General features: G+C 36.8%; 1 protein-coding gene across 1 annotated transcript in view; it reads right to left on the minus strand.

Moving 5' to 3' along the window:
• SLC15A5 (solute carrier family 15 member 5) overlaps positions 1 to 26754 on the minus strand; it is a 77595-nt gene that overhangs the window by 39458 nt on the left and 11383 nt on the right. The window contains exons 3-5 of the mRNA XM_044226872.1: positions 24608 to 24777; positions 14568 to 14788; positions 10074 to 10260 (exon numbers count right to left, since the gene is read on the minus strand). Of these exons, the coding sequence (XP_044082807.1) occupies positions 10074 to 10260; positions 14568 to 14788; positions 24608 to 24777 (578 nt within the window). The remainder of the gene's footprint in view (positions 1 to 10073; positions 10261 to 14567; positions 14789 to 24607; positions 24778 to 26754) is intronic.

A 26754-nucleotide genomic window follows, 5' to 3' on the forward strand; every position in this document is an offset into this window, starting at 1 on the left:
CTAGGCAATGCTTTTAAACATTTTTGCATTTGGTGTCAAGACGAAAGCTAAAACCATGGAAAGAAAGGTCAGAAAGATAAGTAATCTCTAAGGGAAGGTTTCAAAGAGGTGGTGACACAAAACAGAACTTTTGATCTTTCCCTGCTTCCTATTCACTCTTCCCCATCTCCTCCAGTACCTCCACCTACTCAAGGCAGAAATCTGGGATCCTCTGTCTTTCCCTCATCTCCAAATATATTATTAAGTTATCCAGATTCTACTTCAAAATATATTGTGAATTAACCTGCCTCACTTCATAGCTACTGCCATCATTCTAGTCTAAGTCAATATTTTTAACCCAGGCTATGTGCAATAACATATTTAATGGTCTTCCTGTTTTCACTCTTACTCACCTGTGCCCCCTTAAGCACCTAACAGCCAGGGAGATCTTATATAAATGCAAATTCAATGTTACTCTCCTGCTTAAATTCCATCTATAGGTTTTTATACAATTAAGATGAAATCTCAAATCTTTAACGCGGCCTTTATGATCTTGCCTGTGCTTATCCTCTCACTCTAATTGCTTGCTACTTTCTCCTCTCTTGACCATTTTCAGCCACATTTTTTGTTTTTCTTGACTATCTTAAATTCATTCTCACCTTAGAGCATTTGCTTTGCTCTTCTGAAACGTTTACTGGCCCACACTCACCACTGATATTCAGTGTATTACTGGAAATCCTAGCCAGAACAATTAGGCAAGAAGAAGCAATAAAAGGCATCCAAACTCATCAAGTTGTGTACATTAAATATGTACAGATTTTGTAGATCAATCATACCTCAATAGAGTTGTTGTTTTTTAAGAGACTTATTTGGGGGCACATGGGTGGCTTAATTGGTTAAGTGACCAAGTCTTGATTTGGCTCAAGTCATCATCTGAGGGTTGTGCTATCCGGGCTCCATGCTGTAGGTGGAGCCTGCTTGGGATTTTCTCTCTTCCTCTTCCTCTGCCCTTCCCCTCAACTCGCTTATGCTCAAGTGTGCTCTCTCTCTCTCTCTCTCCCCTCAAAAAAATTTTTAAAGAGACTTATCTGGATTATTCTAAGAGGGTCCAACCCCTATTCTAATCAATAGGTGTTGAAATACAGATAAAATGAAGGAGAGGAAATTATATTTTAAAAATAAAAGAAAATCTCTCTGATTGAGAGAACAGTGAGAGTACCCGTGAATAGTGCAGTGGTTGAAAAGACATTTACCAGGGCACAGTAACATGGCATCTTAGAATAACATTGATAGGAAGAGTTCTCCAGCTAGGAAAAGATGTCATAAAGACAGAAAGAGCAGAAGAAGGGGACTGGGCTTTTGAACCGTCCTTCAAGTCTGTGGATCACAATCAGAGCAATAGCTTCAAAATTATGAAGAAAAATTATTGTCAACCTAGAATTCAATGTACAATCAATTAATCAAGTAAAAGGGTAAAAAGATTTTCAATTATATAAATTCTTGGAAAATTATACTTTTCATATGCCCTTTCTTAGGAAGTTGCTAAAAAATAAATGATAATGAAAGAGGAAGTAAGTTAAGGAAGAAAAAGAGGTTGTTAGAGAGCTAACACAAAGAGCACCACTCAGCCAGGGTAGAGGGACATGGTCAAGACCCAAAAAGTCTTTAAAATCTCCCGAAGCAGAGGAGCCCCTAGTAGATGACCTTATGTATTTTAGCACTGAGACAAAGCTAGTACGGTGAAACTGGTAGAGCAGTTTGAAACTTAAAAAACAAACAATTTTTAATTAAATAATTGAGAAAGGCACATACTTTTTAAGTACAGAAAATAAATTTTTATATGAGAAAATTGAATCAAATTCTTTGGTTTTGCCATGAGAGAGAGAGTGCGTGTGTGTGTGAGAGAGAGAGAGGGAGAGAAAGAGATTGATTGCCAATTTAAATAATATTTCTATAATCATATTATTTAGTAGAATTAGATAAACAAAACCTAAAATTTGAAAATGATTTGCCTCTGGGCAGATGGCAGAGAAAGCCAGAGCTGGAGACCATTACTTACTATTGAAAGGCTTTCAACATTATTTGTTTACTAACGTAACATGTTTCCTGAATCTAAGATTAATTCAACTCTAAGAAGAAACATGTTTTTATGTATCACTGAGAAAGGAAAAAAGAGTTGCCAATCCATTACAATATGTAACCCAATTTCAGAGATGAATTTCTACATACATATACTGTTGCTATTGAGCGAGTTATACTCCTTGAAAATAATATGTTGAAGTCTTAACTTCCAATGTGACCATTTGAAGAGAGAGGTTTTAGAGAGGTAATTAAGGTTAAAAGAGGACAGAAGGGTGAAGCCCTAATCCAATAGGGCTAGTGTTCTTAGAAGAAGAGGAAAAGACACCAGGTCTGTGCACGCACAGAGGAAAAGCCATGAGGGGACCTAGCGAGAAGATGGCCGTCTGCAAGCCAAGAAGAAAAGCCTTAGGTAAAACCTAGTCTTCCCACACCTTGACCTTGGGCTTATGTCACCCAAAACTGTGAGAAAACAATTTCTGTTGTTTGAGCCACTAAGTCTGTGGTATTCTATTATGGCAGCCTCAACAAAGATGAAGGTATGTTTAGGCATTATGTAAAAATTAAGTTGTACAAATTGGACAAACTATATTGTCTATGATAATCATATGAACTCTAACAAAAGTGTTGAGATAGGTAAGAATAAGTTTTCAAACTTTCTTGTTTTAAAATTCAAATTCTGTGAGAGTCTCCTATGATGCCCTCCATCCTAACTAATTAAGGCTAATTTAGACAAAAAACATCATGTCCACCCCTGCACCCCTCCTTTTTTTGGGTTATCACCTTGTACTATGCAAACAAGGTTGTATTTTATTCTGAAAAGTTTGTAGCATTAGAGGCAGTAGCTTAGATAAGATATCTGAAATTTTTTTCTGTAGAAGCCCAATACTGAACATTTTTGAGTTTGTGGGACAAAAGGGCAAAATTTTGAAGATATGAAGGTAATTTATGTAACAAGAGGTAGAATATGCTTCTACACATTTTTTATGGATGGAATTCAAGATAATAATTCTTTTGGGGAAGTGATGGAATTTCCCTTAACTGGTATTTAAAGTTACTGCTTCTTACCCTCGGCTCAAGAGCAAATGTTCATCTGTGAAAATAATTCTTCGTTTACCGGGGCAGTGTGAAAACAAATGGTGGGCCAGATTTGGCCCTGGCTTAGCCATCAGCTTTTAGTGCCTACTCCTGAATTGTAGCTCTGACCGGTTAAGAAATAGTGGCAATTTTTCCTGGGCTCCTGCTGCCTATTCACAGGCATGAAACATGACACAGCAGTCTCATGGACTCTTTCTCTGTCCTCGATACTCAAAGCGTAGTTAGTCCCTGACCAGTTATCACCTGGGAGCTTGCTAGACCTGCAGAGTCTCCAGTGCCACCAGAGAAGGACTGAATTCAGATCTGCATTGAAACAAGGAGCCTCAGAGATTCCTGGTACACATTAAACTTGAGAAGTACTATTCCAACATAAAGCACCATGATACCCAATCTTGCAAAATCCAATGAAAAACGGTTCTCCAGACAATTTCAAGGGAAGCACAAATATTTAACTCATTTACCCAGATATTTTAGGGCAAAGCATATTTTTACCGGAAGGATCTAGATAACTACATTTGCTTTTTATTTGCTACTGCACTCTAATGCTAGTGAAAAATGACTTTCTTAAAATTCAAAACAAAGTTTGATTCCAACCTAAATTTAATCCATTCTGCTTTTATTCTTAACTTCTATGAGATCATAACTCGTCCAAAGCAGAGCACAGTTTATCAGAATGTATACATTTTAAACTCCTATCAGATCTGTATTTACAAGATAAAGCACATGGTTCCAAAGGAGATATTATATTCGGATAAATAATGTATGTTTTAATATTGGCTGTGTGGTTTTAGCCAAGAACATAAGAGTCTTCAAGCTCTTATAGTTCATTCTATTATCCTGCCATGTAATAATTTTCCAGATTAGACCACAATGAAATAAAGGAAAGTCAGAATTTATTCAAGCATTGCCACTTCATACTGTAGCAAACTCTAATCCTAAAAAATAGATAGGTTAAGATGCTTCAGTTATTGCTTAAATTTACTGACTGAGAAAACTATGGGTTTTTTTACGGGTAGTCTGATGTACGGGTCTCTGATATGTAACACAACTGTGCGTATGAAATTCTACTGAGCCATGATCCATGATTTTGGCCAATTCCCAGAATAGGAAATTTGCTCGTGTGAGAACACGCAGGTGTTCATAAACCACTCTCACAGAGACAGCTATGATTTTATTGTCAGATGTATCTGCTGCCTTTGCAGAAGGTATTACTTACCCGCTACTAGAATGGCATGCTTTTTACTTTTATTGTTCCTATTAGTGGTGTGTTCCTATATTTGAACTGAGCTATTCCTATCCAGTCTTTTGTTTCTCTGTAGACCACCAGAACTCCTTTCCGGAGAGTCAGCTTCGGTTGGTGTTTTAATTTCTAAATATAGAGCAGGTAACTCATTTACATAGAGATCAGATAAACAAGTGTATCTTGCAGATACAATGATTGCTTCAGTTGGCGTACTAGCTGGTCTACTTTACCTCAAATTTAATCCATTGTTGATGTCCGCTTTAAAAATGAGAACTTGAGAACACTTACGTGCTTTTACGAAACAAAGGGACAATTGAAGGAATGAATGATTCAGGCTGGATATTTACACATTTCCTCTTTTAATATTTACAGTTCCTTCGATCAGGTATTTTCAGTGGGTGTGCACTGTGATTTTTTTGGAAAAAATGTATCAGTTCTAAAACTGTGATAACAAAAAAACTGGTTTTGTTAACATAATCCTATTTTCTTTCTTTTTTCAAATTTTTATTTATTTATTTGATAGAGAGAGACAGCACAGGCAGGGTGAGGATGAGGAGCAGAGGGAGAGGCAGAAACAGACACCCCGCTGAGCAAGGAGCCTGATGTGGGGCTCCATCCCAGGACCCCGAGAGCCTGACCTGAGCCAAAAGCAGACGCTTAACTGCCTGAGCCACTGGCGTACCCTAAAATAACCCTATTTTCAATGAAGGTGATTGGACCCCTGACTCAATTTTTAATTTATCAAGCACTTTGGCTCTAATCAAGAAAGGAACTTTTTTTTTTAAAGTTATTTATTTATTAGAGAGAGAAAGTGTGCACACAAGTGGAGGTAGGGGCAGAGGGAGAGAATCTTTAAGCAAACTCCACACTGAGTTGTGGAGATCCAGGAAGGGCTCATTCTGATGTCCCATGAGATCATGATCTGAGCCAACCCAAGAATTGGCTGCTTAACTGACTGAACCACCCAGGCGCCCTCAGAAAGGAATCTTTTATTACTGTCAATTATTAGAACAACTACAGTTACTGGTAATGTAAGAAGTGACCAACACTTGGTTGTCACTTTATCGTAAAGGACTTGGGGTTAAAATTTGAATCTTCAAGCTTTTATTTTAAGGAGGAAGGTCTGGGAGATATTTAAATGTACTTCATCTGCATTTCAATTTAAATGTTATTTAAAAGCCAAGATAATTGCTACCTACTGTGTTATACACTTCTGCTTTATGTAAGACTTAATAACAATCTTAATTAGGCTAATTTTAGTCAGATTAATACTTGTGTATGTCAGCATTAACTACTAAATACCACATACTGCAGGATTTTAATTAACACTGAGGAAAAGAAATACTCCTACTATAAACATTTTTGAACTGGAAAAGGCTAAAACAAAGTATGTCCAATTACGACTGAGGATAAATCACAATATCACTGATTTTAGATTCTAGGTGAATTAAGGTTAACTTTGAAACAGATAAATCGGCTCACATGTAATGTTAGGAAGATACAGTCTTGATACACAATTCTGAGCCTATCAAGCCTTTGCCTTTCACAGTTCTGGAAGGTTTGGAGATTCTTTATAGTTGGTACTGTGATATGCTTTTTGATTTCTTTGGGTGATAAAGTCAAGACTGTCATATCTTGAGTCAGAAACTCTTCTCTCGTTGCATTGTTTATGAGCTAGACAGAAAAAGTAAGTTTCTTTTTTCCTTTATTAAATTTCTGGTTTGACCAATTCAGTGAGATTTCCCCATCCCTCACTCTTGGCCTGGGCTGTGATTATCCATGTCAAATACTAGGCATCTGCACCATCTGCACCATCTGCCTCCTGAAACATGACAGTCCCTGGAAGGGGAATGACGAATGTGGAAGGGGGGGTGGTGTCTAAGCAGTAACTGCCTGTTATAGTGATGAAAGAATTTTTTTTCATTAATTGCAGAGCCTTAATTAGAAATGATAGTAAGGGGGCTCCTGGGTGGCTCTGTCACTTAAGCATCTGTCTTTGGTCTCAGGTCATGATCCTGGAGTCCCAGGATCTAGTCCCACATTGGGCTCCCTGCCTAACGGAGAGTCTGCTTCTTCCTCTGTCCCTCACCTGGCTCTTGGTCTCTCTCTCACTCTTTCTCTCTCTCAAATAAATAAATAAAATCTTTCAAAAGGAAGGAAGGAAAGAAGGAAGGAAGGGGAAGGAAGAGGAAGAAATAGTAGGAAGGGGACACGTTGGTGGCTCAGTCACTTAAGCATCTACCTTTGGCTCAGGTCATGAACTTTGGGTCCTGGGATCCAGCCCCGCATTGAACCCTGCAATGGACTCTGCTCAGGGGGGAGTGTGCTTCTCCCTTTCCCTCTGTGCTCTCTCTCTCTCATTCTCTCCCAAGTAAATAAATACAGTCTTAAATAATAAAAGAAATAACAGTAGGGATTCCAAATTAACAATATTTTATTTACCTGCTATCATCTAACACTTATAGCTGGTAAGTGGAATAATAATAATAGTAATAATAATACTGCTGCAATGGCCTGAGAATGACCTGATTCAAATGACACATACTCTCTTTTAGACCCTTGACCTATTAAATGACAGTTTATGATGAGGCTAAATGGGATATGTATAAGAAGGCGCCTAGGTTCAAATTAGGAACTCATAAATATTTGTTCACAATTTATGAATTTATGTACTTATATATTTCTCTCACATTTTCAGGGCATTTGTGTTCGAAGTGAAAGGAGATTTTAATATTGGACTAATTCAGTTATGTAAATTACTACCAACAAATTACCTGAAGTTTGTGCTTGTATGTCCTGATAAAACTTGTTAATCTTCCATAATCATAAGTGGAATGTGAAGAAGTGAAGCAAACATCTAGTTTTAAAAGATGCATATCATCACACTTTTTTTATACTCCCATAGCAAAATATTATGCAAATAAATGAACAAGTATGTAAATGAACAAATGAATGGAGTCTGGCTTAGACACAACTGAATTCAGTATTCTGTACTCAGAGGAACATAGCTCAGTTTTGTTTTTTTTTAATGAGTCTAGTTTTTCCTTTTTCCTGTCCAACAAGTCTGTTACCAATCTTGAAGGGGAATATTTAGTTCATATATATGAGATATGTTAGGTAACTCTGCCTAACTTTCTTCCCTCCATAAAAAAAAAATCTCTTTTAAAGAATAGAAAGGATTTTAAATATGTAAGAGTGGAGAATTGTCCAAGAGAGAGTTGCTCATATTTAAAATGAATTTAAGGTACCTTATTCTCAGGAAAGACTTCTAATGTAGTACTTTCAGTCACTCTCTATAGCATATTTTCCTAAAAAGAACCAATTTTTAAAAAAAATTAGTGATTAAGCATAATTTGGGAGCCCACATTGGATTTCCATTATTCTGTACAAGACTGCTGAAGTTTTTGGCATTCTGCATTATCAATTACTCCCATTTTGTCCTGCATTTATTATGTTTTAATAGTATACTTGCTGGGGGTGCCTGGGTGGCTCAGTTAAGCTTCAATTCTGGGTTTCAGCTCGGGTTATGGTCTCAGGGTCATGAGACTGAACCCTGCACTGGGCTCACACTCAGCACAGAGCCTGGATGAGATTCTCTCCTTTTTCCTCTGCCCCTCCCCACATGTATGCTCGATCTCTCTCTCTCTCTCTCTCTCTCTCTCTCTCTCAAATAAACAAATAAATAAAATCTTTTAAAAAATAGTGTGCTTGCTGAGGGCATGTAATATGCCTTGCTTTTTGTTTATACCAAGTGCTGGGCATTCACTAAATACTGGTTTTAGAATTTCTACATTGTCAGACCAAAAAGCACTTTTTAAGACTTAAGGATTATCAAAACCTAGTAAGATTTACAGTTTACCTAAACCAATTACGATAAATAAAGTTAGGGTTAGCGGCTTAAGAACTCAATCAAAAAAGGTTATTTGCTAAAGGCATCTATCACTGGAGATAACAACATGCACTGAGGTAAGTTTAGTCACTTTGAGTTCTTTCCAAAAACAGATCAGCCCTGTGAGGTGATCAGAGGTGATCTGGTTGATGGCTTTGGTAAATAACGAGAAGCATGCTCCCTAAAAATAACTTCTACAGAGAAACAACCAAAAACTACAATAACAGGTTACTAAAAGGCAGTATAGTCTCTACTCATCTCTGAAAAGGAGGAATTAAGAATAAGACCAGGTTAACCAAGAGGAGAGAATCTTCTAGATGCCTGACCTTATTTCAACGGAGTTATTTCTCACACAGACCATAAGACATTAGTTTATCATTATACGCTATTTCTTAAGTGTTTCAAATTCCCTTTGCTTTCTGTTTATGCTTACCAATTAGACCTGTGTCCTACACATGATGGCTCAATACTAGTTAATATAATAGAGCTTTCACCATGTGTCTGGACCATGTTCCAGGCACTGACGTCATCCGGCATGCTTTTGAAAGTCTTCCAGAATAGAAGGACTCCAAATTGATTGAGGGTATGCCCCTCAGTGAAAGAAATAAGGGAACTAGAAGATGAGGAAGGTTAGGTGGCTTTTCAAGGTCACGCAGCAGCAGCTCAGCGGCAGAGCAGAGGCTGAGGCCCAGATCTCTGATTATTGGGTTGAGCCTGGTTTGGTTGTACCAGTACTTGTCCCCTGGTCCATGGTGGTGTCTGAGGCATCTCTGCCAGGCTGAGGCAGAGTGTAGTCAGAATGGGCTTCAACTCCTTCTCTGTCATTGCAACTGGAGAAATTTTATTTTATGGTCTATTGCTTGTGTTCTGAGTAAGGTGACCTAATTTTTCCCCCTCTCAACAATGAAAGTAGAGTTTTAGTGTTCTCACCGTAACAAGAAAGCCCCAATTACATGAGGTTGAGGATGTGCTAACCAACCTTAATGTGGTGACACTTTGCAATGTATACTTGTATCAAATTGTCACATCGTACACCTCAGATTTCCACAGTTAAGCATTAATTAAGCTGGAAGATCAATAAAGCTGGAAAAAAATGCTTGAAAATTATTGCTATGTACCTTACTGTATGAATAAGTATAATGTAGAGACTGAATCACAGTACTAATTTTTAGTAAATTTGCTACTGGTTCAGAAGTTAATACCTCTCAAGTATAGTCAGGCATTATTTTGGGGGTTCATTAACCTGTGTTAATTTTTTTTTTATAAAGATTTTATTTATTTCAGACACAGAGAGAGCACGAGCACAGTGGTGGTAGAGGGGCAGAGGGCGTGGCATACTCCTGGTTGGGCAGGGAGCCCGACACGGGGCTCAATCCCAGGACCCTGGGATCATGACCTGAGCCAGAGGGAGATGCTTAACCAACAGAGCTACCCAGATGCCCCAACCTGTGTTAATTTTCAAGAACATATTCAGCATTGTCTTGGAAGTAAGGACCACTTCCCTTGAGGAAAGATAGGCCATTTGATAGCACTGGAAATTTCACTGGGTCTTTCTATCAGCTGCATCCTCTGAGGAAGCATCAAAGGTGGGAAGAAAATGGGCCACTCGTGTCTGCTCGAGACTCGAGGAGCTGGATGTTCTTCCTCTCAAAGTCATTTTCTTCCCAACTTGTCAAAATGGGTCTCTACTCTAGAAAATATAGCTAGCTTAGATCTTAGCAGAGTGGTTTCTTTTTATTGCAAAAAGTTGCAAACAGTTCACTTGAGATGCTAAGTTGTACTTACTAATGCATGGCCACAGAAATGATCCATCTCTCTTTGAGGGAAAGAGGAAGGTGCTCAAATACTCCATACAAGGCGCCAGAATTAATAATGGCAGGGTGCTGATGACATTCATTACTGCAACTGGCAGAATAAATCCATCCAAATTCCTGTTGGAATTCATGGTCTGCACATAATAGCCTGAAGGAATCTGTAGTTGAGGGAGGAAAGCAGCCAGGCATTAAGAGAGTGGTTAACTCTGGAGGAAGCATCTTGCAGGAGATGCCTTGCCCTTTGCAAGGGCTCTGTCTGTGACAGACGAACAGAATGTTCCTCTGATCCTCCACGTCCCAGTTATGAGCTGGCACAGGGCAGTGTTGTCTCTGTGGAGTCTATCGACAATACTACTGATTCTTTGAGGAGGAATCTTGTGTCATCCTAACTTCTTAATCTTCCTATGCAAAGTAAAGGTGGCCCTCATTTTGTGCTTAGGTTGACACCTAAGAAGTCAAATAACTTACTGAAAAAATACAGCTTTGTGTATAAGCAAACAGACTTTTTCCTGAATTAAATAATCAAATTCAAATCAATTTAATTAATTAGTTTCCTGAATTAATTAATTAAATTTAAATTAATTAAATCAATTCCTAAATTAAAAACCAGTCGAAGGTATTAAGGATGTTTGTTTTTACCCCGATGAAAAAAAATTGGGGGCAAGAAAGAAATCCTTCGTATGGCAGCTAGTGTAGTGGCAAAATAGATAGGAAGGATTTTTACTAAGAAGAGGGGCCCAGGGTAGAAACATGATACTTGTCAGAGGCTGTCTTTGTTGGCTCCTTGGATGGGCTTCACTTCTGAAATGAGCCAAGTAATCGAAAAAAGAGAAACAAAATATACTTGTGTTTACACTCTCATTTTAAACTCAGTGTGTGACATCAGTGGACCACAAAGGAAGCTGTATGCAAAAGGTTTGCATAATAAACTAACAGATAAGAAATGAAAAGCAAACATAATCCCCCCAAAACTAAAAGCCCAAACAAAGAAGACCTCTACCACATCCCAAATCCTCAGTGTAGTGTCAGAATTTCTTCATTTTTAAAATAACCCTAATCCTAACTAAAAGCATAACCTGAACTTGGAGACTCTTCAGGTATTCCAAACCTCTTGTTAAAAAGCACAGGGTCACAAGAAAGAGGGCACCTACTTGCTTTTCTATTTGTGAACGTGGTTGCAGTCACTCGGGATTATCAGTCACAGAGCCTAGTACTTCTCAAATTTCCAGTAGAGCACAAAACTGCTAAGTCAACCTGAGTCTTGTCCGTAAGGGTTGGATTCACCAAACCATTTTTCTCTTGCTGTGCGTGAACTACGATAGGATTTGTGCCTTATTGCCATACTGGGAGAGCTGCCCACCTCAAACATCCAGATGATCACTTCCTGTTCAAGTCTTTTCACGGACTCCTCTGCTATCAATCGTACAATTGGAGAGAGTATAAGAAGAGTCTGAGTCCTGGTCATGATCCCAGCGTCCTGGGATCGAGTCCCACATCGGGCTCCTTGCTCCGCAGGGAGCCTGCTTCTCCCTCTGACTCTGCCTGCCACTCTGTCTGCCTGTGCTCGCTCTCTCTCCCTCTCTCTCTGATAAATAAATAAAGAAGAGTCTGAGTCCTAAGCACAGCAGTTAATGAACCCATCGCTTGTAAAATGAGCCTCTTGCTATGTTAACTACCTAAACCCAGGGATAGACCCCATTTTCACAGACATTCTCTCTATCTGTCTAAAATGTGTCTTGGTGATAATTCATCTTCCAGTCTTCAATGTGACCTTTAGGATTATAAACAAGGATTGCTTTGCTGGGGGCAGATGGCAAGACTGAAGGGAACATTAGCTAGTTCTGCCTCACTTCAGTAAAATTATTAAGCACATATCCCCCAATCAGAGGAAAATGAGTGATGCTTTTAACAAAGAGAGCTGGCAGCAGATCTGCTCAAAGACTGAAAGGCTCCCAGCAGAACTTGGAAGTTTCTGTTACTGATTTCAAATGAGAATTATTGTTAATAGGAATAAAGTTATTATCGGCATGAATCACAGACACAGAAACCTGTTAACTTAATAATGTGGCGAATGTACTATTAATCTTTAGTGAAGCAATATTAATATATTGCCTAATCTAAGAAAAGGCTCCAGTGTCTTGAAAGCTTGAAATCATTTCTGCTTCTGCCTCAAGTTCTGAAATCATCCCCTTTTAAAATTTTAAATACTTTTATTTCATACAAGCCTCTGAGTATTCAGAAATAATTGCTGTCAATAGAGATTCATTTTCACCTTTGAGTGGCCAGTAATGTCAAATGGTAACATCATCAGCCTTAATATCAACATATTTTAAATGTATGTCTTGGAACTGAAGGTCAATAAAGGCTACTAAATTTAAAATACGGAATTCAAGGATGTTTTATTCTTGGTACTTTGATCGCCTTTATGCTGGTGAGTATTTCATCTGAAGGTAAAAATCTACTTTCATCCTATCCCATTGGAGGTTTCCTCTGCCTCTCTTGAGAAGCACATTCTAAATTTTTTGGGGGGGCAGGTGGGGAATTTTCTGGCATAACATTACTGTGCATAATTTTGGAGTCTATAGGTCTGTATCAGGGATTTTTAACCCGGTTGCAAGAGAGACATTGTGGGTAGTAAACTCTGGGTGTTCATACCAGCACTGAATTGGGATGCCATATATTAGTGGGGTGACTGCAAGCAAATTACAGAATCCTGCATGTCTCTGAGACGCGTATTTAGGATCAGAATAACAACCACTGTAAGCTTGCTGTGGGGATTAAATTAGATACCGTGAAGTCATCTTTTAGGAGTTATGACCATATAGGTGATCAATGAATAATAATTTTTGTTCTTTGCAATACCTGGGCATCTAGAGTTGGTGAGATAGTTAAAATTCAGTTTATTGGAATTTATGGTAATTTATGTCAAATTAAAAAATTTACGATAGTTTTCAGAAGAGAAATTTAGTCAAAAGAAATAGTAAGTATTACTGCATTACAAAAATAAAGAGTCAGGAATTTGTGCTTTTTTCACAGAAGGTTCGAGGCTAGCTATGGACTATTTAGTAATTTTATACTTACTATTAATTTTGCCCTTTTAAGATGTTCCTTATGATATTAAAGATTATATACACAGGTAATAATTTTGTGTTTTTGTGCTGGCTGCTATAGTGCAGTCAGGAAAGAAGTTGAATCTGCTAGATTAACTTTGCTTTCATGCGACGTTTACAGCAAGGGTTCTTGGCAAACTTTTTTGCAGAGGGCCAGATAGAAAATATTTCCACATACTGATTCTATTGCAAACACTCGAGCCTGCTGTTTTCATGCACCAGGAAACAGTATGACAAATAAACAAGAATGGATATATTCCAATAAAACTTTATTTATTGGTCCTGAATTTTGAATTTGATATGATTTCGTATGTCATAAAATATTTTTTCTTTTGATTTTTTTCAAGTATATAAAAATTTTTAAACTTTTTTATCTGGTAGGAAGTGCAAACAAAACAAAACAAAACAAAACAAAACAAAACAAAAAACCAGCAAGCTGGATTTGGCCTGCAGGCAGTAATTTGCTGACCCCTGGTCAATTAGAGCAAGCATTGTCCTAAGAGTCAGCAGGTAGATTTGCCTTCCCTCTTGCTATTATTAACGGAGTGACTTAGTTGTTCTTCCAGAATCACTTAATTTTTCTGAGCCTCAGTCTCCTCTTCAACAAATGAAGTAGTTGAGTAAATTAATCTCTAAGTTTCTTTTTCAGCTCTACTGTTCTGAGATTTGTAAATCTAACTCATTCATTAGCCATCTAATTTCCAAGTTAGCAGCAAATATAGTACTGAATTTCTTCAAAGTCTTTATAGTCACTTGTATTTCTTTGTAAGTTTGTCTTTGACCATTATCATATTAAAATTGCTCTTTAATCACATATGTTTTAAAAGGTACTTTGGACTTGCTGTTTTCCCTCTAATTTCTCCACAGCACAGGGACAGATTCACCAAGGAACTAAGGGTGGGTGGGGAAATAATCTCTTGCTCATTAGAACATATACTTCAGTACAGGGGAGGTGGTACTTCAATCAGTCAAGTTAGCTACGTGTTCGTACTAGATTTTAAAGGTTTAATGAAGGAGGAAGAAAAGGTTGGGTAATCGCCCACAGATTGTGTATTTTCGTGCATTGCTCTAATGCCTTGTGACTATGCACTCTGAAATATCGTCTGCATCTTCTGAAAGACATTTCCAGTTTTACAAGAGAAACAGCATACTAGGTTCTCCTCAGGTATGCCTCTCTCTGTCTGACCCCTCTTGTCTCTTGAAATTAGAGCCTGTAATGTTGAGAAGCATTTATAGGATAACTCCCTGACAAAGTGTATGAGAAGAGTTTGATGGGGTGAAAATAAATATTTAACTTGTAATGTTCACATACAATCAATTTACTATCGTGGGATAGTACTCACTACCTTCCTTACCTGCATAATGCATATTCTGTAAAGGAGCTGAAAAATGAAGAGAGGGAGAAGGGTGAAGAAAAATTTTGTATCTTCCACGTGGAGTTCACTGTAGCAACCGCCATTTTTTTTCTTGGCATGGTCTAACCAGCTTGTCCCATCTCCAGCAAGATGGCAATAGCGCAGACAGCATATTTTCAGAGCATTAATAAACACCCCAAAGGTTGTCAGGAGGGAGCAACCTGCAAGTAATTTGAGATATTATGTATTAGTAAAGGAATTGTTCTTCAATTTTCCAGGACATCCATCAGAAAGATGACAATTGCAAGGATGAAGGGCAGTAAAGTGACTGAGAAGGTTTTAGCACCCAGGGGGTTGAATTCAAAGGAACATGCTCCTGACAAGGGTTCTGGCATCCTGGTGACCAGCCCAAGGTGATGGCTGACAGCTAATGTAAAAAATGAAAAAGGCAAGATCAATGGAAACATATTAGAAAAGGAAGAAAGGTGACAAAATAAAACACCAAAGTAAGAAATTCCACAATCTCTTAGAAGCCTAACTCATTAATGAGTAAGACAACCAAAACTTTCTTTTACAGTCTTAACACAAAGGACTAGTACTAGTTCTTAATATAAATGGTTATATCAGTAATCCTCACTTGTCAGGTGGAGAGTGGTTTCTTATTTTGACATGGAGATGAAGTGAAATGTATTCTCTGCTTTGACGTTATCCTTGAATTTCAGATGTAAGGTTAAACTTTGAACTCTTCAAATGACTTTATACATGTCGATAGCATCACTAAAAGTTCAGATTGGATTAGCTGGCTTTTGACTTTTCCAGTAGTTTCCTCTGGGTTTATATGGCTGTCACTTCAGCACCCAAAGCATTTTATTGCCTCAGATGTTAGCAGTCACTTACTGCTTGTGATTTGCAACCTCACTGTTGCTTCTTTCATGATCTTTCAGATACCACCTTTTCTTTGACTCCATTAGGACTTTCTGACACAATGACAGATAAGTGACACTTCCCCCCCTTTGAGTTAGCAGTTCAGCTGTGCCACCATAATTGTTACAATTTTTCATAGTACTCTTTCGACCAAAGAAGTCCTTCTGCAAATTACATAGACACCAAGCCATGGTTGCAGGATAAACGGTATAATAAATGTAAAAATATTTGAGTTTCTCCAAGGAAGGCCACTATAGAAATTCAAAGTATAGTTTGATGGTCATTTTGCTTATGTTCAAATTTCCCATAATAAAATTCTATGTCAAATACATTCTAACAAATTCATATAAATGTGGTCAAGCATTGGTTTTTATATTTAAATAAAGAATATTTATTAATATTTCTTTTTATGGTTATAGAGTGATTATATTGATTTGATCTCTTTTAAGAGTTGTAATAGACCTATTATGTCAGCCTTTGATTAATTGAAGAAGCTGGGGGCCTGGTAATTGAATATGGAACCTTTCACCCCTAAGTCACTGAATCAAATCCAGCCCAAATTGGTAGTGACCAAGAATGATTATAGCAGTGGCTCTTTGGCGGCCTCTGTGAAGTATGTTGAGGTCAAGTGGAAGTATGTTGAAATAATTGCATCTCCTATGGGCTCATACCTGTGGTCACTATTGCCTCTTCTTAGTCACTATTGCCAGAACACAGAGGAAAGCCCAGGGACTAAGAACACCAAGGGAAAAGAAGCCCCTGTGAGTGGTTGTGTCTCTTAGGAAAGAAGAGGGACATCTTTTTATTATTGCAGGAAGAACTGCTCTATTATGAGACTTTCCTAGCTATTTCAATTAGTTTACTTAAGACTTTAGTGAAATGAGAACTGAGAATGCCTTGATGAACAGTCTGGAAACCGAATTTGAACAGGTCTGGGCTAGGAGGCTTAACTTCCTGACATTTCTTTATGAACTTGTCTCTGTTGCTCATCAGTCTGTTCTCTGCTCAACTTTTGCAAAACAGTGCTGTGTAGATGGAGGGTTATTACTGGCATTAATCCAACTTACTCTATGCTTTTGAATAGGCTTTATGATGAAATGATGACTATTCATAGGATGAAAGACTATTTCCAAAGATATTCTCCCCAATTTCCCCTCTCTTTCTTTAAATTCAGGTGCTTATATTGAATATATGTTTTGAACCAATCATTCTGTTTTTGTTTGAGTGAATCACCATTTGTTGCAAGATGAATTGTCATCTGCTCTTAATGCATGGTAAATTGATACCTGCAAACTTAATAAATATTTAAATATCTTTATCATATTATTTCTAAGGAGGAATAGTTTGGATTATTGCTTCTTAAACTAGCTGTATTAAAAAATTTTTTAAAAAGTTTGAACCAATATGGTCAATACATTTTTAAAATAACCATAAAACATAATACCTAAAGAATAAAATAAAACAAAGATATAAATAATGTAAGTCCTGATATTTTTATTATTAGATTCAACAGACATAGAATCTAACTTTCAGTAAATGTTTCTACATGTTTTCTCTCAGTGTCTGTATTTATTTTGTTGCATACCAATAACAAACAGTTAATTGATCAGCAATGCTCCATGGATAAGGTTTTGAGTAGCACTGGCTTCAACTAAATACGCATTTTGAAAAATGAATTTTATTTAAGCAAGTAAAGTTATATCTGATAGGGTGACATGAAACAACAAAAACAATGGTTAAGAACAAGAAATGATTGAGCATGAATGAGGTCTAAAATTTACCTAGGATAAGGAGGGCACATAATTGATTCCAAAGAATTGTGAATATGCAATCTTTCATTCATTCAGGATACTAAGTTCCTACTATATGCCAAAGGTTTTTTTGAGCCTAAGAATAATAATAGTGAACAAGACCCACAAATTTCTGAGTTTTCCTTCTGGTTGGGGAGACACTTTTTAGCAGAAAAATGTAAGGCATGCTCAATGATGAAAGCAAAATGGACTTCTAAGATAGACACCCATTGTGGGGTAGAGTATAGAGACAGCAGAAAGAGTTGAAATTTGAACTGTGGCTCGAATGACTGGAAATAGGCAAAAGACATGGAGGAAGCATATGCCAGATATGTCACAGGGTAGAAATAAGCTGAGGGGCACCTGGGTGGTTCAATTTGTTAAGCATCTGACTTCAGCTCAGGTCATGATCTCAGGGTGCTGGGATTGAGCCCCGGATCAGGCTCCTTGCTCAGTGGGGAATCTGCTGGTCTCTCTCCCTCTGCCCTTTCCCTGCTTATACCCCCTGTCTCTGTCTCTCTTTCAAATAAAATAAAATAAAAATCTTAAAAAAAAAAAAAAAAGAATCTGAGAGTGCTTCAGTATCCATAAAGGTCAATTTGAGGCAGTACCTCAGTTAGAAGATTGGAAGGAGGGGAGGTCCCAGAGATGGTCAGGGATCCGACTTCACAGGCTGAAGTAAGGAGCTTGGAGTTTGCCTTCAGTGTTACAGGAAAGCATTAGGAAATTTTATGCAGAAGGGAGATAACTGTAGGATGTATACACTTAAAAAGTTACTCTTGAAGTCTGGTAGTGGTGTGGATAATAGGTTTGGAAAACAAGAGGGGGAGCTGAGAGAGGGCAAGAAGTAATGGTGACTTGGACATAGTGATAGCAGTGAAGAGAAGTGGACAGGTAGGCATATGTGTTTGAACAACCAGCAGTATTTTATGATGGGGTGAGCTTGAAGAAATGGGGAAGTTTGAGGATGACTACTTACCTTTTCCTTAGAAAACTGGGTGTTGGTGATAGACACTGAGATGAAAAAGACAAGAAGAGGGCTGGGTTGCAGTTGGGTGAATCAGGATTTGAGTTTTGGTCAAGTTAAGTTTGAGAGGACCTTAGATAACCAAGTTAAAATGTCCATGCCTGTTTCCAAGAAATGTAGGAAAAGCTTTTGTCTTCTAATAGCCTGTTTTCTGTTCTTTTCATTTTTGAAAGCTGACACCTTTTTGTCCTTGTATTTTTATTTTAATGAGGTTTGGAAAGGTAACATTAAATAAATATATATATATATTCTATATATATACATATGTTTATATATATTATAAAGAGAGAGGGGGAGGTAAACTGTGTAGAAATGTTTTAAATTGAAAAATAAAAGTTTTCTACCATAAAAAAAAGGTTGACTAGAAATTGGATATGTATGTTTCAAGGTGAAGTCAATATGAACTTGAGTGTTTGGTATATAGTTGATATTAAAAGTGGGATTACAGGTTACTTGAGGAAAGAGGGTGTGAAGAGATGAGGTTCAGGGAATGAATTCTAGGGCTTGGCATCAGTTAGAAGACTATCAGAGGAGAAAAGAGAAGGACTATCAAGGAGATTGAGAAGGAGTGAACAGTGTGCTCTATGGGTTTTAAGTCAGAGGGAAAAGAAGGCAGAGAAGTAGTAATCCTAAATTGATCAGAGGACCTGAGAGGGAGTCACAAGTTAGTTCGAGAGGGCAAGAAAAGGAAATGTACAGTCATCTGTCTGCCCAAGAAGAGCAACAGATGCCCCATCAAACCAGGGTGTTATCCCTGAATGTTAGGAGAGATACCCTCTTGAAAACATCTCCTTCTAAACATCACACCACCTCCGTGGATTAATCCATTAGACTTAATAGAAAATTCATGCCTTCCGTACAAATAATTTGGGGTGTCATGTAGACTTCACTTTTTAAAAAATCCATTGTCATTATGATTTTCAAATTGCTTTTCTGCACCAGGAGCAGAAATGGGAAGTTGAAAAAAAAAAAAAAGGAATGAAAATGCAACTGAGACTTCAAGCTCTAGTTTAAATGTGCATGGCAAACACACCAGGCGTATACATTTTAAAATAAAACAGATGAGCTATTTTAAATGTTTTATTGCAAAACTTAAAGATTGTAGCTATTACTAAAAAAAAAAAAAAAAAAACTTTAGAAAGCAATTTTTCTATTCTTTGTACCTTTAAGTCCTTGGCTCTGATGTTCTGCTCCTCTGACCTTGATCTAATCATGAATATCTATGCTACTTAATTATAATAAAAAAAGCCTACATTGCACTCTAGATGGTAGATGCACATTTTTTCTTCTTTGGTCACCTGCCAGTTCTCAAAATTATAGCAGTGGGAAGAAATGCAAATGAAGGCCGTGCTTGACAGCTAAACATAATGGAATGCATGGTCCACATTTGAAAAGTTACCTTAAAATAAAAGGTAGCATATAAAAAATCATTTCTTTAAGGTCACCTATGGCTTTGAATTACAGCTTTGAGGAATTTCCAATTTAGTCATCAGAGAGGAAGAAGCCAAAATAAGGATTATATACTTGGCTAGAGGGAAGACAGCATTTTACTTCATTGTAGTTGGGTGATCTTATTACTTGGAAATAGAAAACAAAACAAAACTGAAAACTGTGAAGTATTCAGTTTATGGAGTATTGTGTAAAGTAAAAGACTCCAGAACATTTTATATTATACTTTTAATTACAATTATAAAATTCTTTCTCATGAATTTCTGAAGAAAGTTTACTTCATCATATATTTAAATATGTAACATAAGGGCTACAATAGGTTGGTGGTGAACAGTAGCTTATATATGTCTGTATTACATGAAGAATTGTATCTCTTTATTCAGATAAATATATTCTTAAATAAGAAATAATTTATATAAATTATGAATTTATATTCACAAAACCCCAGAATTATTTGCTAATTACACAATCCTGAAATGACTAAACTTGTCTTTCCATGAAATTTTATGCTTTACAATTTTCTCTTTTTTGCTCTGTGGGGCTGACAAAGACCAACCCTCATAGAACTTTCTGCATATTGAACCCATTCTACAGATTGCCAGGAAGAAGTGTACTGCTTAGCTGTGATCCACATACCACAGAGCTCTGAGAAATGGAGGCAGATGTTCCTATGGATGAAATTTTCCATACTTCTGAATGTGCTATAGTAAAATGAGCTCCACACTGGGTGCTGTACGTAAGTGATGATGCACTAGATTCTACTCTGGAAGAGAATGTTACACTGTATGTTAACTAACTCTAATTTAAATTAAAAAAATATCATAAATGATATGCTGAAGTTGCCAGAGAAGCAGAACAAAGCATATGGAGCCCGAGCTATAAAAGGATACAAGATACCCTTCCTACCTACTTCACAGGCTGGGGGTGAAAATGAGGTAACATTGGTGAAGACCCTCAACTGGTAAAAATACAGCTCATCACATCATTCTTAGTGGTAGTAGTTGTATAGAGAAGTAGAGAAACAGTGGTAGTAGTAAAAAGAAAATATATGAGAAATTAAGGTCAGAGTTAGAAAAGATAGATTAATAGACTAACCAAGGAACAGCTCCAGAAATGCAAGTGTCTATGTACAATGAAGGTGGCATCTTGTATTAGTGGGGAAAATCCAGACTTTGAAATAAGTGAGTTTGGATAACTTGACAGCTACATTGAAAAAAGGTAAAATTAAGTTCACTCCTAAAACCTATTTTGTTTTATTTTAAAAAAAGATTTAATTAATTAATGAATGAATTTGAGAGAGAGTAGGTGGAGGAGCAGAGGGAGAGGGAGAGAGAGAATCTCAAGCAGACTCCATGCTGAGCTTGGAGCACAATGGGGACTTGATCCCACAACCTTGAGATTATGACGTGAGCCAAAATCAAGAGTTAGAGGCTTAACCGACTGAACCACTCATGTGCTCCAAAACCTATTTTAATATAATTTCCAATGGGTCAGAGATGTAAAGATTTAAAAAAAAATGAAAGAATATGAGTACTGAAAGAAAATTTGAGTGAATATCTTTATATTCTGGGAGTAAGGAAAATTTTTCCAACATAATTCAAAATCTAGACATAATTAGGGAGACAACTGATACATTTTATTATAAGCATAATCCCTCATCAAAAAAAAAAGAAACTTAAAAATCTTGTGTGTAGAAGAAAAACACGAGAATCAAAGTTAAAAACTACATGACAAATGGGGAATAATATTTGCAAATTTTATCATAAATAAAAGTTTAACATCTACAATATAAAGAAATCTTCTAAAAATCAAAAGAAAAAGTCCACAGTCCTACAGAAAAAAAAAATGGACTAGATGTATGAACAGGTAGTTCACTGAAAGACATACAAATTGTTCTAAGCAATGAAAAGATGTTCAACTTTTCTCATAATAAGAGAAATGTTAATTAAAACTTTTGCAAGATACCATTTTCCACCCTCAAGTTGTCAAAAATCCAAAAGTTTGACAAAATTACTTTGCTGGAAAGACTATGAGAAAACAGGCATTCTCATACATTTTTGGTGGAAACTCAACAGTACAACCACTATGGAAGGAAATTTGCTGAAATATAGCAAAGTTGTGTGTATAATTACTTTTTCACTTAACAATCCTACAAAGAGAGGATTACAGCAGGCTATTCATTAGAAACTACTTAACATAGCAAAAGCAAAAGCAAAAAAAAAAAAAAAAAAGGCAAAAAAACCCCCACCAAACAAAACCAAAACCCCAACCTGAATGTCCATCAATATGAGGCTGGTAAAATAAACATCAATATGAAGCTGGTTCATTACATAATGGAGAGCCAAGCAGCTATAAAAAGGAATGGGGCACATTTTTATATACAATTATGAAGCAATCCCTAAGATACATTAAATGAGAAAAGCAGGTGAGAAGAGTGAATAATACGCTCTTGCTTATATAAGGAGGGAAGTAAATACATACATGGAGACATATATACACACACATAAAAAATTTTAATAGTTTCCCTTATTACAAAAATGGAAAGATAATTCTTTAAAATATGTAAATGGACACCTAAGGGAATAAGAAAGGATATAGGAATATAAATAGACTTTGTTTTCTACATAAATTTTAGATACATGAAACTATTCCCAAGACTTAATTAAATTTTAAAAATATGTCTAAGTATAAAGAAAAATGGAATAAATACATTTAATTTTACATAAAGTTACTGACACAACCACACAGAGAGAAAGTATGAGTAACTTTAGGACATAATAATTTTGGTGTACATTCCTAGGGATTATAAAATAAAGAAAAGAAAAAGTGCAAGAATCTTGAAACTGTTTTCGATAACCATATGGGGGGCGCCAGTGTCAGGCTAAGATTACTGAGTCTTTGAGATAAAGCAAATGTGTGGATTATTGTTGTCATTGAGAACTGGGATTATTGGCCTAGGAAATAAGAGAAAAAGATCTGAGTTTGATAGGATAAGAAAAAATCCTTCAGCACTGGTTTTGATTAAGTTATTAGTATAATCCAAAATGTATGTTATTCTAGAAAGAAAAAAAAAATAACATTTTCTCGCTTTGTCCACAGAAAAGTCTAGGAACCATGATAGACTAAGTAGCATTGAGCATCCCCATGGCCATAATTATAGTCTCTAATTACCAACATCCGTGGAAAGGAAACACCGTTTTTTTTTGGAGGAGATGATTCCAAGTTCAGGGAAAGAAATGATGACCATAGAATATGCTGGCATATCAGAAAGCAAGGAAGCCACAAAAGACAACAGACACGTGTCTGAAAGACTCAGACACCAACTCAAAGAGAATCTCACTGCCCAAATATGGAATAATCCAAGCACTGATGACTGCGGTGGATTGAAACTTACTAAAAATTTTAAGTCTATAAATTAATAATAATAATTTTTCTAAAGAAATCATCCAACAGGTCTACCTCTGGAAGATACTAAAGCCTAAAAATAGAGTAAAAGAATTAAACATTTGTTTTCTTTTTCTTATATAAACTGTACCTCTGTATACCTGAATACTTACTGAGGAGAGATTTCTCTTCATAGAATTATTTCAGCTAATAAAGGAGGCATAAATATGGACTATCACTGCCTTATAACCCACAGTGGAGTATGGACTTAGGCAGAAATCATCAGTGGGTGCTGATACTGTAAAAACAGATAATCAGACATCTCTCCTCTTCATTGAAGTACATAACACCATCTATGAAGGAATTTTGTTTAAAAAAAAAATCTTAATCTGATCAAGCATGTAGGTCTTTCAGACAATTAAAAGGAATTAAGAAAGAGGAACATCTCTTGCATTGACAACATGTGGATGTAATCCATGAAATTCAGACTACGAGAAATGCTCTGTGGAATGTTCAGATTTCTTTAAAAAAAATTGAAAAGAGATAGAAATGAAAGGAATATAGATGATGTAAGGGGCATTTCTGCTATTCGGAATGTATGGACCTATGTGGATTAGAAGTAAACAAAATACACACATTTCAAAAATGGAAACAGATTTTAACAGTGAGCCGCTACTCTCCCTTTTCATTGTGTGTGTGTATGTAATAATGACATTGTGAATATGGTTTTTCTTAAAGTATGTCGTTTACACACTTGCACACAAATGAAATGCTATAATTTTTTTTTAATTTAAATTTTAGTTAGCTAACATAAAGTGCAATATAGATTTCAGGAATAGAATTCAGTGATTCATCACTTACATAAAACACCCGGTGCTCAACCCAGTAAGAGCACGTCTTAAAACCCATCACCCACCTAGCCTGACCCCACCCCCTCCCTCCATCCACTCTCAATTTGTTCTCAATCTTTAAGAGTCTCTTGTGGTTTGTCCTCATCCCTCCTTTTGTCTTTTCCCCCTTCCCATTTGGTTATCTGTTTCCTTTCTTAAATTCCACATCTGAGGGATGTGATCATGGGGTATTTGTCTTTCTCTGACTGAATCATTTCATTCATATAGAAATGCTGTAATACTTAATTAGTGCTTCAAAATCACCAGGTGGGATGGGGAGAGAGTGAGTGGAGTTGAGGATAGTTGAAGCGGAGAGTGCATATGGGATTTTTGTCCTACTTTTGTTTTTGTTTAAAACATCCAATTATTAAACTGATTTGAACAAGGGAAACCTAAAAGATCTTAGAGATTGTTGATATTCTTACAGACTTTGCTGCTCTCAAGTGTAGCAACTGGCAGACTCTACAAACCCTGTGAGTTGAAAGAGAAGTTACAGGGGATCAAAGATGAAGAAGATCAAGTAGATCAAGAAAATCATCAAAATCAAATAATTAATGTGAAGGGTGATTTACTTACATTTTTCTGGCTGATAAATCAAGTCACAGTGCATCATATGAAGGGTTATCAAAGCCATAAGTGTAGACATAAAGGGAATGAGTAGAACCAGGGCCCCAGGCCCTGAGTGCTGGATGTAAGATATTCCCAGAAAGACAACAGTTGCTTTCAGGTTCACGATCCAGCAAAACCTGTGATACACAGACAGACAGAAATAAAAAGACCATTGAGTTACTTCAGAGAACAATAGTTAATTTTAATGCTTTGATCTAGATGTAAGCTATGAAGTGGTGGCCTGTTAGCTGAACTAGAATTTGTCAGTATTATTTTAGACTTCTTTAAAAAAAAAAAAAAGATTTTTTTTAATTTGAGAGAGAGAGAGAGAGAAGGAGAGACAAGGAGCAATGGGAGGAGCAGAGGGAGATGAAGAAGCAGACTCCCCGACTAGAAGGGAGCTCAACATGGGGCTCGATTGCAGGATCATGACCTGAGCTAAAGGCAGACATTTAACCACTTGAGCCAGTCAGGCACACCTGTTTATTAGACTTCTTAATAACTGTGCACATATCAGCTATGGAGTCTTATCAGTTTTGTTATCTTTGTTTCATTCCTTTTCGAACACGTGTGGAGAGAATGCGTTATCTAAAGACAAACTTTTTCTGCAAAGGGCGTCATAGTAAATATTTGAGGTTTCGAGGGTCATACCATCTCTACAGCAACTGCTCAACTATGTGTTGTGGCACTAGAGAAGCCATAAACAATACTTAATCAAACATGCCTAATAAATCTGGGAAAGGCTGCATGGTTAAAAAGCTGAATCTTCCTATTTATTCCACTCTTCAAAATATGAGTAAACTGAGGAATACTTTGGTTATACCCAGACCATGCATTAAACCAAAGAAATGAGTGTCGTTTGAATAAAACTTTCAGTACCTCTTCCTGATGAATAGTATTACAACTACGTACCCATAGCAGTAGTCTGGTTTGTAATTTGGGGGAAATAATCTATATCTCTCATCCTTTCATTGGGTCTAAGCCCATGCTGTTAGAGTCCCATGGCAGAGGAGGGGTCTTAACATTAATTTAAAAAATTTATTAGGGTAAAATTAAATACAATAAAATGTCTGCTTAAATATATAGTTTTATGAGTTTTGGTAAATTTTTCAGTTGGGTAAACACTAATAAGACCTAAGTTTTAGAACATAACATTATCACTAAGGTTTAAAGGGCCAACCTTGTTAGATCAGGCCCATCCAGGATTCTAGGATAATCTCTTCTTTGATTAATTTAAAAATCAAATTATTAGAGACTTTAAAAAAAGTTTTTATTTATTTTAGAGCGAGAAAGGGAGAGAGAGTGTGTGCACAAGTGGTGGAAGGGACAGAGGGAGAGAGAAAGAGCCTCAAGCAGACTCCCTGCTGAGCAAGGAGCCCAAGGTTTTCAGTCCTATAACCCTGACATTATGACCTGAGCCAAAACCAAGACTTGGATGCTTAATGACTGAGCCACTAAGGCACCCCTAGAGACTTTAGTCACATTGCCAAATCCCTTCACTTTTTGCCATGTAACAACACAATTAGGGTTTGAAAAAAACCTAGGAATGGAAGGGCTAGATGATACAGTAGATGAACATTTAACATTTTAAGAAATTGCCAAATGGTTTTCAAGTAATTGTAACATTTTGCATCAACTACAACATAGATATGAGAGTTTTAATACCTCCACATCTTGGGCCAGTACTTGGTATATGATCAGTCTTAAATTTTAGCCATTTTAATAGATGTGTGTTCGTATCCCATTGTGATTTTATTTTGCATTTCCCTAATGACTGGTGATATTGAGCATCTCTTCGTGTGCTTTTATCCATCTGTATATCTTCTTTGGTGAGATTGCTGTTCAAAACTTTTGCCCATTTAAAATAAAACTAGGTTGTTTATTTTCTTATTATTGAATTTTTAAAAAGATTTTATTTATTTATTTGACAGACAGAGATCACAAGTAGGCAGAAAGGCAGGCAGAAAGAGAGGGGGAGGCAGGCCCCCTGCTGAGCAGAGAGCCCGATGCGGAGCTCGATCCCAGGATCCTGGGATCATGACCTGAGCCGAAGGCAAAGGCTTTAACCCACTGAGCCACCCAGGCACCCTTATTATTGAATTTTAAGAGTTCTT

Source organism: Neovison vison, chromosome 12 (assembly GCF_020171115.1).
Source record: "Neovison vison isolate M4711 chromosome 12, ASM_NN_V1, whole genome shotgun sequence".
Classification (NCBI taxonomy): Eukaryota; Metazoa; Chordata; class Mammalia; order Carnivora; family Mustelidae; genus Neogale; species Neogale vison.